The 12,887-nt window shown below is 50.4% G+C and overlaps 5 protein-coding genes across 5 annotated transcripts, besides 3 other annotated features; 2 read left to right on the top strand and 3 right to left on the bottom strand.

Moving 5' to 3' along the window:
* Positions 1-11,257: part of a sequence feature (contig 1.166 664..41526(-1)) that runs on past the window's edge.
* ANIA_08958 (uncharacterized protein) lies at positions 103-977 on the top strand (the record flags this gene model as incomplete). Its single annotated transcript, XM_677135.1, has 2 exons — positions 103-166; positions 244-977. 2 exons carry the CDS (start codon positions 103-105, stop codon positions 975-977), a joined length of 798 nt encoding a protein of 265 aa, XP_682227.1.
* ANIA_08959 (TspO/MBR family protein) lies at positions 1,423-2,060 on the top strand (the record flags this gene model as incomplete). The annotated part of the gene is made up of 2 exons (XM_677136.1): positions 1,423-1,525; positions 1,621-2,060. 2 exons carry the CDS (start codon positions 1,423-1,425, stop codon positions 2,058-2,060), a joined length of 543 nt encoding a protein of 180 aa, XP_682228.1.
* Positions 3,098-4,054, bottom strand: ANIA_08960 (uncharacterized protein; the record flags this gene model as incomplete). The annotated part of the gene is made up of 2 exons (XM_677137.1): positions 3,098-3,714; positions 3,769-4,054. The coding sequence occupies 2 exons, from the start codon at positions 4,052-4,054 to the stop codon at positions 3,098-3,100; spliced, it is 903 nt and encodes a 300-aa protein (XP_682229.1).
* Positions 5,812-5,847: a sequence feature (Short protein (ANIA_11637, CBF84565.1) was converted to a misc_feature.).
* On the bottom strand, positions 6,960-9,584 carry ANIA_08961 (uncharacterized protein; the record flags this gene model as incomplete). Its single annotated transcript, XM_677138.1, has 1 exon — positions 6,960-9,584. One exon carries the CDS (start codon positions 9,582-9,584, stop codon positions 6,960-6,962), a length of 2,625 nt encoding a protein of 874 aa, XP_682230.1.
* Positions 10,507-11,196, bottom strand: ANIA_08962 (uncharacterized protein; the record flags this gene model as incomplete). The annotated part of the gene is made up of 2 exons (XM_677139.1): positions 10,507-10,935; positions 10,990-11,196. The coding sequence occupies 2 exons, from the start codon at positions 11,194-11,196 to the stop codon at positions 10,507-10,509; spliced, it is 636 nt and encodes a 211-aa protein (XP_682231.1).
* Positions 11,258-12,887: part of a sequence feature (contig 1.167 728..41972(-1)) that runs on past the window's edge.

Raw genomic sequence — 12,887 nt, 5'->3', positions numbered from 1 at the left:
CTAAGTATAACAAGCCATCATGAGCCATCATCCAGCAATAATAACCAGTAATAAAAACATGCAACTTTAAGGCTCCAACAAATTCTTGCGATATCAGCTATCATGAGCAGTCTCCTCCAAGCCAAGCCCCACCTCACAGCAGCCCTCTCTTTCCTCGCATTCGGTGGTACCATGGCAATTCGCCTCAGCAAACGATATCTCGGAAATCCATACCTCGCGTTCTGATAACTTAACTTTCCAAAGCCAGTGCTTGTCGTAATATCATCGAGTCGTCCGAAGGAGCACCAGGACCTCCACAGAGAACAGATAAGTCAGCCTTGCTTTCAGAGTGGCCGGGTTCAAATGGGATCAAGCGCGAAACGCAGAAAACGCACTGGGTGACTTCGCTTGTGGCGCTGCAGGTTGATGTTCCCGTTGCACAGCTGGTGAGGTGTGGAATAAGCGAAGTCGGAGACGCATATGATCTTGCAAGGAATCTGTTCTCTGCGTTCCTTGACGCTCGAGCAAGAGGGCTGGAAGCGTGGTTCCTGGATAAAGATGTTCCGCAACTATCCTTCACTCCGTGGAGCTTGTTGTTTGGGAGGTCACATAGTGCGGGGGCGTTTATGCTAGGTCACTGGAGCTCTGCACGAAGGATACAGCTGGACCAACCTATTCTACACTCTGAAACGGCTAACCCTATCTGCGAATTCCGGCCGAGCAAGGCGATGATCACGGCCAGCAACATAAATGCAGAAACAGACGCAGCAGGAACCGTCCTCTACTGGAAGTTTCCACGCCGCTCAGTCGATCAAGTCGACAAAGCGGCCTCTTATGGAATCCCCTGGCGATTGATGGAAGGCGCATTCCAGGAGTTCATTGTGGAGAAGATCACAAGTGAGACAACGAAAGTTACATATGTGACCGTTGGGTGCGGAAATATGTATCCCGGCGGACAAAGGGAAAGGACTTCAAAAGGTGCCGTGGTGGTTGTATAAATTGCATGTGGTTTATGCAAAGATCTTGCTGTGGAAGGCGATGAAGCAAGTCGGACGAACTTGGTAGATGGATATATGTGGTCTGCCACTCTCACCTTGTAAATGAAATCACCATATAGAACAACTTCGGCCAGATATTAGTGGCCTAGCATGATTTCGGGGAAAGTGGCAACAAATTACATATAATGAGTCAACAATGGAGGTTATATACTTTAGAGTCCAATATTGCGCTTTCTACCATGTATTACAAAGAGCATCAAGCAGAGGCGTCTCCAAGTTTACTGATTAAGGCTACTTCCGGCCTCTTAAGTCTAGACCTTTGGGGCTGATACATTGCCTTGCTTGGTCGCGATGGTGACGTCACAGCTTCTTCGTAAATATAACCAGCCTGCATCATCTCCAGACTGAACTTTATTCTCTGGTCTCGTATCAACCGATCACCGAAATGCCGTGGTCCTTCGTCCTCCCGCAGGCGATCTTCGCCTCGCCACTACTTGCAACTTTAACGCCCGTCGCGACGGGCTCAACAATAGGCTACCTCGTAAACCGTACGTCAATTGAACCCTTACATCGATCTCAAGTGCTCAAAATGAAGAAGAATAGATAGAATATTAGCTAACTGATATCCAATGCCGAACTACAGGCTACGGCACAAAACCCAAGTACCATGCCCTCAAGCAACCGCCAGCCTCACCACCCTCATGGCTCTTTCCGCCAGTCTGGACTCTCCTCTACGGGCTAACTGGTTACGCCTCCTACCACTTCACGGTGAACACTCTGGAACCAGACACCACCATCACGCAGACGCTGTACACCGCTCAGTTATTCCTCAACCACCTCTGGATGCCGCTCTTCTTTGCAGCGAGGAAGCCAATCCTGGCCGCAGGGGATATTGTTCTTCTTGGTGGGACAGTGGCTACGCTCATGAGGGAGTTGTGGGGGTCCGACAGAGTGAGCTTTTGGCTCTTTGCACCGTATGCGGCTTGGCTGGGATATGCGACGTACCTGAATTTTGGAACGGGGATTTTGAATAATTGGAGGATTCCTGATGTCCCAGAGGAGAGGAAGAGGAGAAATGAATAATTAGTTTTTTGAGCCATTTTTTGGTCCAGATCCAGACGCCAAAGTGGTGGACGAGGCAACTATATCCTGGTTGAGAAGTCCACTGTTTCCACTATCTGACGATTGAGATGAAACGAAGTTTTTATGACTATACTATAACTGTACTGAGGTTTACACGTCTCGATCCACTTATCATGGTAATCCGAAATAAACCTGAAGCTATGCCTATCAGCACGCTGACTCAAATGGCAACATATCTCTCATACAGGGTTACATTTGAAGATTGTCGATTAGTACCTCCGGGCTATTAGTGCTAAGATACAACACCTTGCCTCAGGAGTCGAAATCAATCTTATTACCTTGTGGAATCAATGCGTTTGAAATACCTCCAACCTCAAATTATAGTCAAGTGCCCTACCTAAGCAAGCTCACACTCGATCAAACTCTCTACTCCCCTTCTCCTCGTCCAAATCTTCACAATCTTCAGCCTAACCGACTCGACAAGCGCATGTCACTGCTTTTCCGTCCGCTCCTGGGACGCGAAGTCTGCCATGATGATGATACCAAACTCTTCGCGTTGGTGGACGGGATCACGTTCTCATTGATCAAGATATTGCTGTAGCCACGCATCATGGCAGACACGAGGTTGGAGAGGATGCGGCGGCAGTCCGCATCCGCCCAATCGTGGAGGACGGAGTGCATGTAGTAGGATCTGGCACCTATTTTGTAAATGATGTGTGATAGTAGTATGGGAGGAAAGGAGGAGAAGAGAGAGAAAAGAGGGAGAGGAGTAAACTTTGACAGGCTGCTCGGTGAAGAAATCGTGATTCATTAGCTCAATGTCCTCTTGTATATCTTGGTTCCGCCATTTCGCCTGTTCAGTGACCTCCGGCAGATCTTGGAGAACGAGTCGGCCAGGAATGCTGGGCCACTTGCGGCGAAACTCGAGCAGATTTTGGCCTACGTTGCCGCCAACATCAACGAGGAGCACGCCGTCAGCACCGATGTTCAACCCTTCCGTGAGAGAAGTGACCGGGTAGAATCCGTCGTCCATCCAGCTAGGTCGGCCTGACGGTAGGCTGTCCTGTGGTTATTGAACTCTGCGCCGTAGGTGAGGTGTTTCTTGGGGAATTCGAAGAAGTGCTTGCTGATGCGTTATCCGTCTTGGAACGCGGTATGGCAACCATTGCTTGGGTTGGTGTAGTTGGTTCTCTTGAGAAACGAGGGCAGGCTGGTGATGCCGTATGTGATGCAGTTGGTCCTAACGACGGTATCAGCGGACTTTGCTGAAAAGAGGAATATAGGGGAAGATAACGAGCGAACATGCATGGGTAGGCGTCGCTGTAGCGCTTATTGCTCAAAGACGTGGAAAAGCCGTTGCAAAGATAGGTGTCTTCGCTTGTTTCGATGATGACACCCATGGTGGATAAATGCTTGAGGAGGCGGGCTGGCTTGTCAGCATGCCAGATGGGAGAGAAGAGTAGAACCCTTTGGGGGAGCAGCATACAGAGAAGCAAAGGATCAGCATGGGTAGCTTTGGCGAGCTCAGCCACTGTTTTGGGAGTATCATCTTTCGACAACGAAACGAAGACGCCGAGGTCGACACAGGTCTCAATCGCAGCGTAGTGTGCTCTGCGTACATTAAATGCATTCTCCGCTGTTGCGGGGAGCGAACCTGAGACCAGCAGTATCTGTTCATAGCTTCACGAGGAGTCTCGAGAGAATAGACGAGACGGCGGGCCCGCATCCAGGTATTCGGCTCGAATATCCTCGTCCTCGTTCTGTGCGTATGATGCACCGAGCTTGCTCACCCTACTGAGCAGAACTGGAAGGTCTTGAGGCGCATTCGGACGGATAGCAATGTTCATTGTCGAAGGCGCCTGGGGTGCGTGTGGGGTGCGTGTGTCCTCAAAAAGGACGCTTTCGTCAGTCCCTATCTCGCGATTATGAACGGTAGCGTTTGCTTTTATCTCCACGGCAACTTCCTCGCTTTGGCTTTGGGCAGTCGCAGCCATTGTGTGACAAAAGGTATGCGGTCTTGAAACAAAGACGGGTTAAACGGGGACGAGATGGACAAAGACGGGGACAAGAGATCATGTTTGACGTGACAGTCAGAGAACGGCCGGCCTAAGTCCTTTACGTACCCCTGGTCCAGAGAGGAAGAGCCTGCGGAGTAGGATGATAGAAGAGAACGCGCACGCAGCACGTCATCCCCTTGATCTAGGACTGACCTTGGAACAACAGCCATGCGCCGTTGATGCTGACGGCGATGTCAAGGAGAGGGGAGGTACGGTCAAGCACCAGCCCACCGTTACATTGTATAACATTTCAGTCCATGTCTAGGGCTCTCCACTGAATGGACGCTAACGGGCTAGGATGCTGCTGGTGGCTTTTGCGGAGATCAATATCACAACTGAAAAGATAGCAGCGTTTGGAGCAGGGGAAGCGGGGTTCCTTGATGGGCATACAGTTTCTTGCGATTCGGCCCAAAAACGAGGTAGGCCTCCTCAGAACGGATATTGAGTGACCGGTTGTCCCATGTCCTTAATGAAGACTTCCGCACTCCCCACGCCTAGCAGAAAATTATGGGATTAGTCGTTTAGATTAGAAGAAGATAGACCGTGATCTTGCCAATCCTGCTGCAGCGTCTCTGAAAGGACATGTTGCCGTGCGAGTGTCCCTGAGTTCTAGGAGACTGATGTCACGCAAAATCCCGCCGAAGGTGCGCCACATATTTTACTTAGGATTAAACAGAGCCTATCACAATCCTTGAATCTTTACTACGATCTACCACTTGATATGTACCTCTTAGCGCTCGCCGCAGCAGACAAGGCAGACGCACCCATTGGTCAATTCCAGCTTTCACCCCCGACAAGTGACTCCCCGAGGCTCTGGGGCCGAAATTGTACTATGAGTGAACCGGTCAGCGTAAGAGGTAAGGGGCTTGAAACCCCACATGTGTCGGTCAGATCTGAAGACCCTGACTCTTTACTAGGCACAGCTTATCTGTGCATACTACCCGCTTTGCAGACCTACATTGTAAACAGTCTTGAATCGATCTTCCCTTGTCGTCCAAGCTCAACTGGAGCTAGGATCAGAATTTGTTTACTTCTACAAGATGAGTGTAACGGAGTGTCCTGGGAGTCCTGGTGATGACAGGAGTCCAGGATTGTTGCTGTTCTGCGGGAGCTCCCATGTTGAGCCGGGTCCTCCATCCCAGTCCGCGCAGCGGCCATCTGATGCGCTTAATTAAGCGCACCAGCAACAACATCTCTAACGGTAGAGACAGCACACCAGTGCTGAGGGCTCATTTGGAGTCATCGGCGGTTTTTTTAGTTTCTCTTCCATGTCGTCGTTCGTTATGCACAAGCTGCAGACGTGCTGTAACCCGTTCCTGCCCTGGTCCGGATGTGGTGCCGGTTGCCATACATTAGAGTAATTTGTATCGTGGTGCCCTAAAACATGACGATGTGAGCTTCCCAGGAGTTATTCATTCCCGGGCCCATTCTCAGTTGGAAAACTTGCGAATACATTTGCTATACAGGGCCTCCTGGTGATGGAAGCTGGACGTTCTGCGCTTTTGTCGCAGAAAACTGCGAATGGCGCGAGGCTTATGATGACGCAGGAGAGAGGGCGACAGACTGTTTCGACTTTGCTCCGTATGGAGGACAAGTGCCTGCGCCACAATGAACAAGACAGGGGCAGAAATTTGGCATCCGTGATAGGTTAGCCCTGTCCGTGCGGTCCAAGCCCGGATGCTTTATTTTTACACCTAGACCCATCGAATGAACCCAATGTGGACGGTCATGTTGGCTTTTAGGATTCGGCAAATGATGTCTGGGCCCTGCAGCAGGGTCTACCTATTTATAATAAGATGCGAAGGTCATCTCCAGAACGAGCCTTGCCTACTCCAGAGCCGACGCACTCCACACTCTAGTATTTTTCAGTATGATGCAGCTATGTGGGCTGTTGTTCCCTTGCCTTGCCTCTTTGTTAGAGTCACTTTCCTGATTCTCTAGCTCTCACCCAGTCACGCAACGCCAATCTCGGACGTTTTCGCGAACAGCCTCCTCCAGTATCCACAGTCCCTCGATGCTGGCATAGACTAACACTGCATCACGCTACATAGGTTCAGTCGATCGTGCCAGTTGCTCATTGACAGGCATCATCACTTTGATAGATATTACACGCACAAATGCGCATGCCGAGACGATTTCGGGCCTAATTCCAGCACTACACCAGCGACGACGAACGCTCTCAGAGAGGACGATAAAGGATCTATATACAGTCTTGATCACGATTGAGGCTGCGAGTACAATTAAGCACAAGCTGGAATCAGGCACGTCAATGAACGGCACAGAGACGGTGACCTCTACAGGTTGAGTCAAGCTCGGCGATGTCAGGTGCAAAACTGGAAAAGGAACAATGATAAAAACAAATTTAGATCCGAGTCGCTCGCAGCAGCCAGCACATCAAGCACCACTTTATTTTAAGGCAATAGCAACGGCATTAGCAAAAGCGCTCTGACCTGCGGGATCGTCGATATACCCTCAGCATTGCCTCCCTCACCGTTCTCTTCGCGTACTCCTTCCGCCGTAGACGAATGGTGCATATTCCCGATTATGCAAAATCAACATGTGATCTTTTGAGTCTGGCTTTCGAGCAGCTTGGTGCTTTTGAGTTCTTCTGTGATTGTTCCAATAATCCGTTTGACATCACACCGGAGATTTACTAATGTGACGAAAGGGGGTCAGGTTATTCAAGGCTGCAGTCTTGGTGCAGGGGAGAGGGTCCTAGACTCTGGGAAGGTCCAGGTCTACGAATCTGATACTGTAGGTAGCAGTGAAGCATCAATCATTAGGGTTCACTATATTACGGTTTATTCATGACAATGACTTCAAAGTATCAAAAGTCCTATGATCACTGCGTTGTTTTTTCCCGCCCCTGCGACCATCGCCAGGATAGCATGTCCACCAATTCATTGTCCAGTTTCTCTGGAGCGGGCTCTATGCTCTCTTCTCTTGATATTGTAGAGATCGGGCTCTGCGGGCCTGCTGAACGTGTCTCTATCCCCGTATGCTCGTCGACGACTGACTCCAACGATAGACCCTCCATCTGCATTGCTGAATATTTGTGCAGACTCTCTAACTCGCTCGTGGTAGGTCCCTCAACATGCACATTAGTGCTTGTCATTGGGTTCCTATCATCTGACGTCATCGTCTCGGTTTTCGCGGCAGCATGCTCAGCGACAGACTCAGCGTACTCCGCCTCATAATCCTGTAATCTCATCAAAATTGCCACCAGACTTGAATAGCAAAGATTCAGTCTCGCCCTCATGTCTTTGGCCTTCCATGAGCCCCGAACCGCCCATTTGAGTTGCGTCTTGAGACCTAGTTTGCCATTGTTGACTTCTCGGTCTACCCGCAATGGCTCGGTCAGCATCAGGATCTCGCGGACTGTACCCTCTGCATCAGATACTGTATCGTGGATCCAGATGTTTTCTGCTGGAGGGAGATGGTGGGATAGAGTGGCGAGAAGGTGTCTCGCTTGACCTAATTGAGTCTTCATGTGCTGCGTTAGGGTGGCTAGGGGTAGATTGGAAGTGTCTGTTGGCGAGGGGGGTCGAAACGGCGGTGACTGGGGAGTTAGGACTGAAGTTGTTGACGCTGAGGCCGTCGAATTTGAGCTGGAGCTGGAGTTAGACTTGGACCTCGGGGTCGACAATGAAGTTGATGATGAGTGGATCTTGGATGCAGATGCAACTGCCCGTAGCGTGGTGAGACTTTGGGTGGTGAACTTGCTCAAAGATAGACGGGTTGTGGGCTGGTGAGCTTCTAGGTGCGGTGATAGTGACTGGAGAGCGGAGTGTGAATTGGGTGCTGGCGAAGAGAATGCAGGTGGTGTTGTAACGGGCAGTGACGACGCCCGGGAGGTAAACATGGCTTCAGATTGAGGTTGTGGCTGTGGTTGCGGATGAGGAAATACAGCATGCGTTGGAGTTCGCGGCCCAGTTGGAAGGGATGAAGCTGGACCTGCAGAGTGGGAGATTGTTGCCTCCGAGTCCGTGGCCTGTGCAGAGGACGCATCTGCCTTAGAATGTATAGAGGGTAATCTGATCCTAGGTAAGGGGAGAGACGCATATATGTGCCGAGGAACAGCCGGAGGACCCGAATGGTGGTTCACATCCAAACTCTGGCTTCGAGTATGCTCCCGCTCTATCACCGACGATGGTGGGTGCGAGTTAAGAGAGGTGAGCCTGGTGACTGCTACCGATCTCGTGTCTGGAACTGACCCTCTCACTGTCGTTTGAAGAGAATTGGTCGATGTATTGTCGTTCGGTTGCTGCGGCAGGCTTCCCGGGAGGGTAAGGCTGCGATCGCGACTAGAAGTTTCAAGCGACGAACGTGAGCTCCCGCCGTTACCCTGTGACGAGAACTCTTTGCCTGATATGGAGATGAACATCGGGTCTGCCATCTGCAGGGGTTGTGTTGATGCCCGGTGGCGGGGACGTCGGACATGCTTTGTTCTCGTGAGCTCCATACTACGGCCGCGAGAGCGTTGATTGTTACTGCTATCAAAAGAAGACCGATGTGCTGGTGGAGACAAAGGAGCCTTATCGCTAATATTGTCTAGCATGGGTTCTTCTGTCTCCTGGCATGGGTTCGGTGCGTTTGTCTCTCTTTGCCGAACCTCGCGCCGTCCTGCGATGTCAGGAGTATGATCGTGACTGTAGGTATTATCCTCCAAAGAAGGCCGCGAGCCTGACTGTCGTAGCAAGGGATCTCCGCTGGCTAAAGCGTCAGGCGCAGAAACACTCTTCTCCACGCGTCCACTGAACGCCGCTGCGCCTCCTGGTACCTGTTCGAGTCGGGCCGTCGCCGTTTCACCAAGATCAGTGCTGTTCTTTCGACTTTGTGTTTGGGTCTGGACTGCAGATCGCGACTCCGATGGCGGGGGTGAAGGCTCTCGAATTGTTATCACGGGGCTTGGGACAGGGTTTCTAAAGAGGAGAGGGCCACTGCTCGCATTGCAGTATGGGGGCCGCGGCGGGTGAAGTATCGCTATTGGTGTGGTAGGTGAGGAAAACGTGTGACTGGCACTACGGTAGTGACCGGTACCTGAAGCTTGACCGACATGTTGACTGCCAGTTTGGCCTAAGCTAGACGATCGAACGCGGGGACTGAAGTTTGATGCTGTTGGAGAGAGTGGAGGAAGTACGCGTCCGTTGGGAAGATGGAGGGTGAGGGTTGGGCGCGCATCTAAAAGCGGCGCCGTGGTCTGGGTCACAGCATCTGTGCTGTTGAGGGTCAAACTCTTGATGCCCAGTGCTTTGGAGGCTATATCCAAGGAACGTCGCGGTTGAGCTCGACCAGTGGCATCCTTTGCCTCATTGCGACTGGATGGTAAGGACGGCGTTCTAAGGTGGGGTGGAAGCAAGCTAGATACCGGACTGGGTGCCGCACTGAGTGAGTCGTTCTCATCAATATATTGCCGGTAGAACCGTGGAGCCTGGTTTTTCGTCCTCGTTGGTTCCGGCTTGATCATGTTTTTCGGTAGAGCAAGGAGTAGATACGCTGGGTCGATGCATTGCAACGGACATGTTGGTACCTGAGATGCAGGGGACAGCCAGATAAGTAAGGATGGAGCAGATTTATCACGTCAGGAAGTGGCAGTGTCAGCCTAGTCGTCCTCTGTAATTCAAAATACGAGAGGCACCAGACAGGAAACCGAGCGGCGCTGCACTGCAATCTCAAAGAAAAATAAATACGAGTCTGGCTTTCTCTGGCTATTTTTGGTCGATCTGGAGCCCAAAAAGGACAAAGATCTGAGCCTTGGAGGCAGATATTGACCTTCAGCCCTCCGTAGTTTATGCAGATATAGAGCAGGTATGGCGAGCGTTAGGGGCTCCAATTTGACAGCCCTTTGAGCCTGTCGCTACCGCGTACCAACAGACGCTTCGGCCCCCAAATTCCAGTGTTTCTTACACGGAAATGCAGCTGAATTAGCCCATTGGCCATTTGGGGGCTAACTTTCCGTCCCGCCCGGGCTTTGCGTGCTTGACAGTTGGCAGTTCCAGCCCCGCGTTAGCATTACAAACTCGTGTAATTGGCAAACTACCAATGAGGCTGAATATTATTGCAGCCTGCGACTATCTTTTCTGGCTGAGGCATGAGCCGCATATCCGCTGTGATCCAACGAATCCCCAAGTACAAGGACAGTCCACATCCGCATACTGCCCTGTATAGGATAGGGTCCGTTGTGCATTGTATATATTAATAGCGAGCTGGGGCGGAAAACTCTCTCCGGTCAAAGCCTAATTGCTCATTTTTGAATATGCGACAATTTTTGAGCCTTTGTGACTATCACCACTACGAAACTCAAGTCGTCGTAGTTATACATAGCTAGGTAAAATAAAATCTATATATTACCATTTCCTAATTTTCAAAAATAGTAATTGTATTGTAAATCACCCAGCAGCTCTCCCAAGTTGCGGAGTTTCCTGTACTCCCCACGCTCCCTCTCCAATACGCTTTCCATATAACTTGACAAGAACACCTACAGCGACCGGGCCAATAATAGTGTTGAGCAGGATAGCCCAAACACCGGTAATGAAGCCGTCTTCACTGACGTATGAGGTTTCATTATACCCGATCTCCTTTAAGAGCCCAATTTCGCCGCGGGCAACCATGGCTGAGCCGAGGAGGAGACCTGACAGCCAGATTACCTTGGTACCTTCTCTTGCGGGTTTTTCATTCGTTCCATCTTCCGGTTCCATCTCTGCTTCTTCGTCTCTTTGTCTTCCGCTTTGATTTGGAGGATTAGGTGGTCGGCGAGGTTTCCCATGTTTGGATCGAGTTAGGGCTTGCCAGAGGGGTACCCAGACACCAACGATGAACTGCGGCGGTCAGTATCACAAAATGACGTATTAAGAGCACAGCTGTCTGCCCACCTTGGCGAACACCATAAGTAGTGTAAATACAATCCCTCTCCATATCCTTTTTCCTGTCCAAAGCTGTACAAACGGGATTGCGAAGCCTATACTGGCAAAGAACAACGGCTCCATCAAGTACTTTTGCACATCCATCAGATACCGCTCAAAGGTATGCACAAATGTTGGACTCTTGTCTTCCTCCCTCTCTCCTTCCTCCCTGGTCATGACCACAAATGGACCCTCGGGATTCTTAGAAGGGATATACGTGAGGAAAGTGCCTGCTAGAAACGCGCCAAAGAGGATGGATGTTCCTGTGTATGCCGCTATCGATATAAATGCGCAGAGAACAAGCGCCATCAGGATTATATTGGAGATGTGGTCGTACCGCGCAAAGTGGTTTTCGATGTATCGGCGGAAGAGAGGCGCGAAAAGGTATTTCGTTACAAGGGGAGTTACAATAGACATGCCGATTGAAGCGACGATGGGCCGGCCGATGAGCCAACCTAGGTTTGCGTCTCCGCCTTCGCTGAGTTTACCTAGATCTGAAATGACGCTGGTGTCTTTTTAGGGGTTGTTCTGAATGAGTTGGGAGGAGCGAGTATACCTGGACATGACAAGGCCAACAACGTCGTCAATGACAGCAGCGCTCACGAGGACAGCGCCAACACGTGTCTGGCCGAGGTCGACAGTTTTTGATGCGGAGGAGATCACGGCGAATGTCGTTCCTGTCATTGTCAGTCTGCTTGTCCCTGTTTACACAGCTAGGGGAACTACCAAGCGAAGTGGCAGACAGCGCAGCGCCGATGATAAACGTCTCAACAGCTCCATATCCAAAGCCCAAGTAAAGCAGCAGATATGAGAGTCCAATCGGAAATATCACACCGGTCGCAGCGCCGAGCATACTAAGTACGAAATTCTGCTTCAGCAAATCAATGCGTGCACCGAGCCCGCCTGAGACTTATCAGCACCGCCCGTACCCACATATAACAGGTGAATGAGTAGGCAAGAGAAGTACCCTCGAAGATAATTAAAATCAACCCCACATATCCCAGGGTGATAAATGTTTCCTGCCACTCGATCTCAAGGATATCGGCAAGCGGTCGCCCATATATAATTCCCACGGCGATGTGCCCAATTATACCGGCGCGAATAATCTTCGCGGAGATCCATTCTGCCAGAGAGAGGAAGAGAAAGAAGGAGATTATTACGAGGATTTGGACGACTAGATAATATCAGTTGCCGTAGTTAATGTAGGCAGGGGCTCATGGTGCGCACTGCTGGGCTCATGGTATTGTACAAAACCACCGGCCATGGGAGCTGGTTGGAGTATATTGGTAAGTAAGTTGTTGCAGCAGGAGAAAATCGTTCTCGGCGCGATGCTTCGGCGAAATCTTTTCTGCTTGGCTTCAATATTATTACATCATGGCTGGGTTGGCCAAGGGTATTAGGATCCATCTACCATTTTTCCGGGTCCACAGGATTCCGCGGCTGGAAACCGTGATTCCAGATCCGAATAGTAGTCTTTTTTCCACGCTTTACCATAGTATTATGCACAGACTGTATTTTTATCTCAATGAGAATATTATTCCGGGGGGGTTTGCTCGGTGACTTTTCTCCAAAGTAGATCACAATTCATATACATCACTAACCGAGGTACTTTATAATTTGTTTCTCTATATGGTCTAATCTGTTCTTACCGTGCGCTTTTTGGTAACAGGCTTGAGGGGTTTATTCTGCTACTGATGCAACATGGAATTTTGAGTTAGCAAGGAAAAGTCAGAGCTTACGGCACTTGTTGGACGAGCAAGGGTCATTTCACATGTACTATTCGCGCTCATAGCTAGCCGCCGCAGTTTGCCAACTACATAGAACGAGAATAGTAGCTGCAACCCTTAGCGTTCATGCTACAACGCGAG

The sequence above is a fragment of the Aspergillus nidulans genome, chromosome VII (genome assembly GCF_000011425.1).
Source record: "Aspergillus nidulans FGSC A4 chromosome VII".
Classification (NCBI taxonomy): Eukaryota; Fungi; Ascomycota; class Eurotiomycetes; order Eurotiales; family Aspergillaceae; genus Aspergillus; species Aspergillus nidulans.
This window is presented reverse-complemented; position numbering and strand designations above follow the sequence as displayed.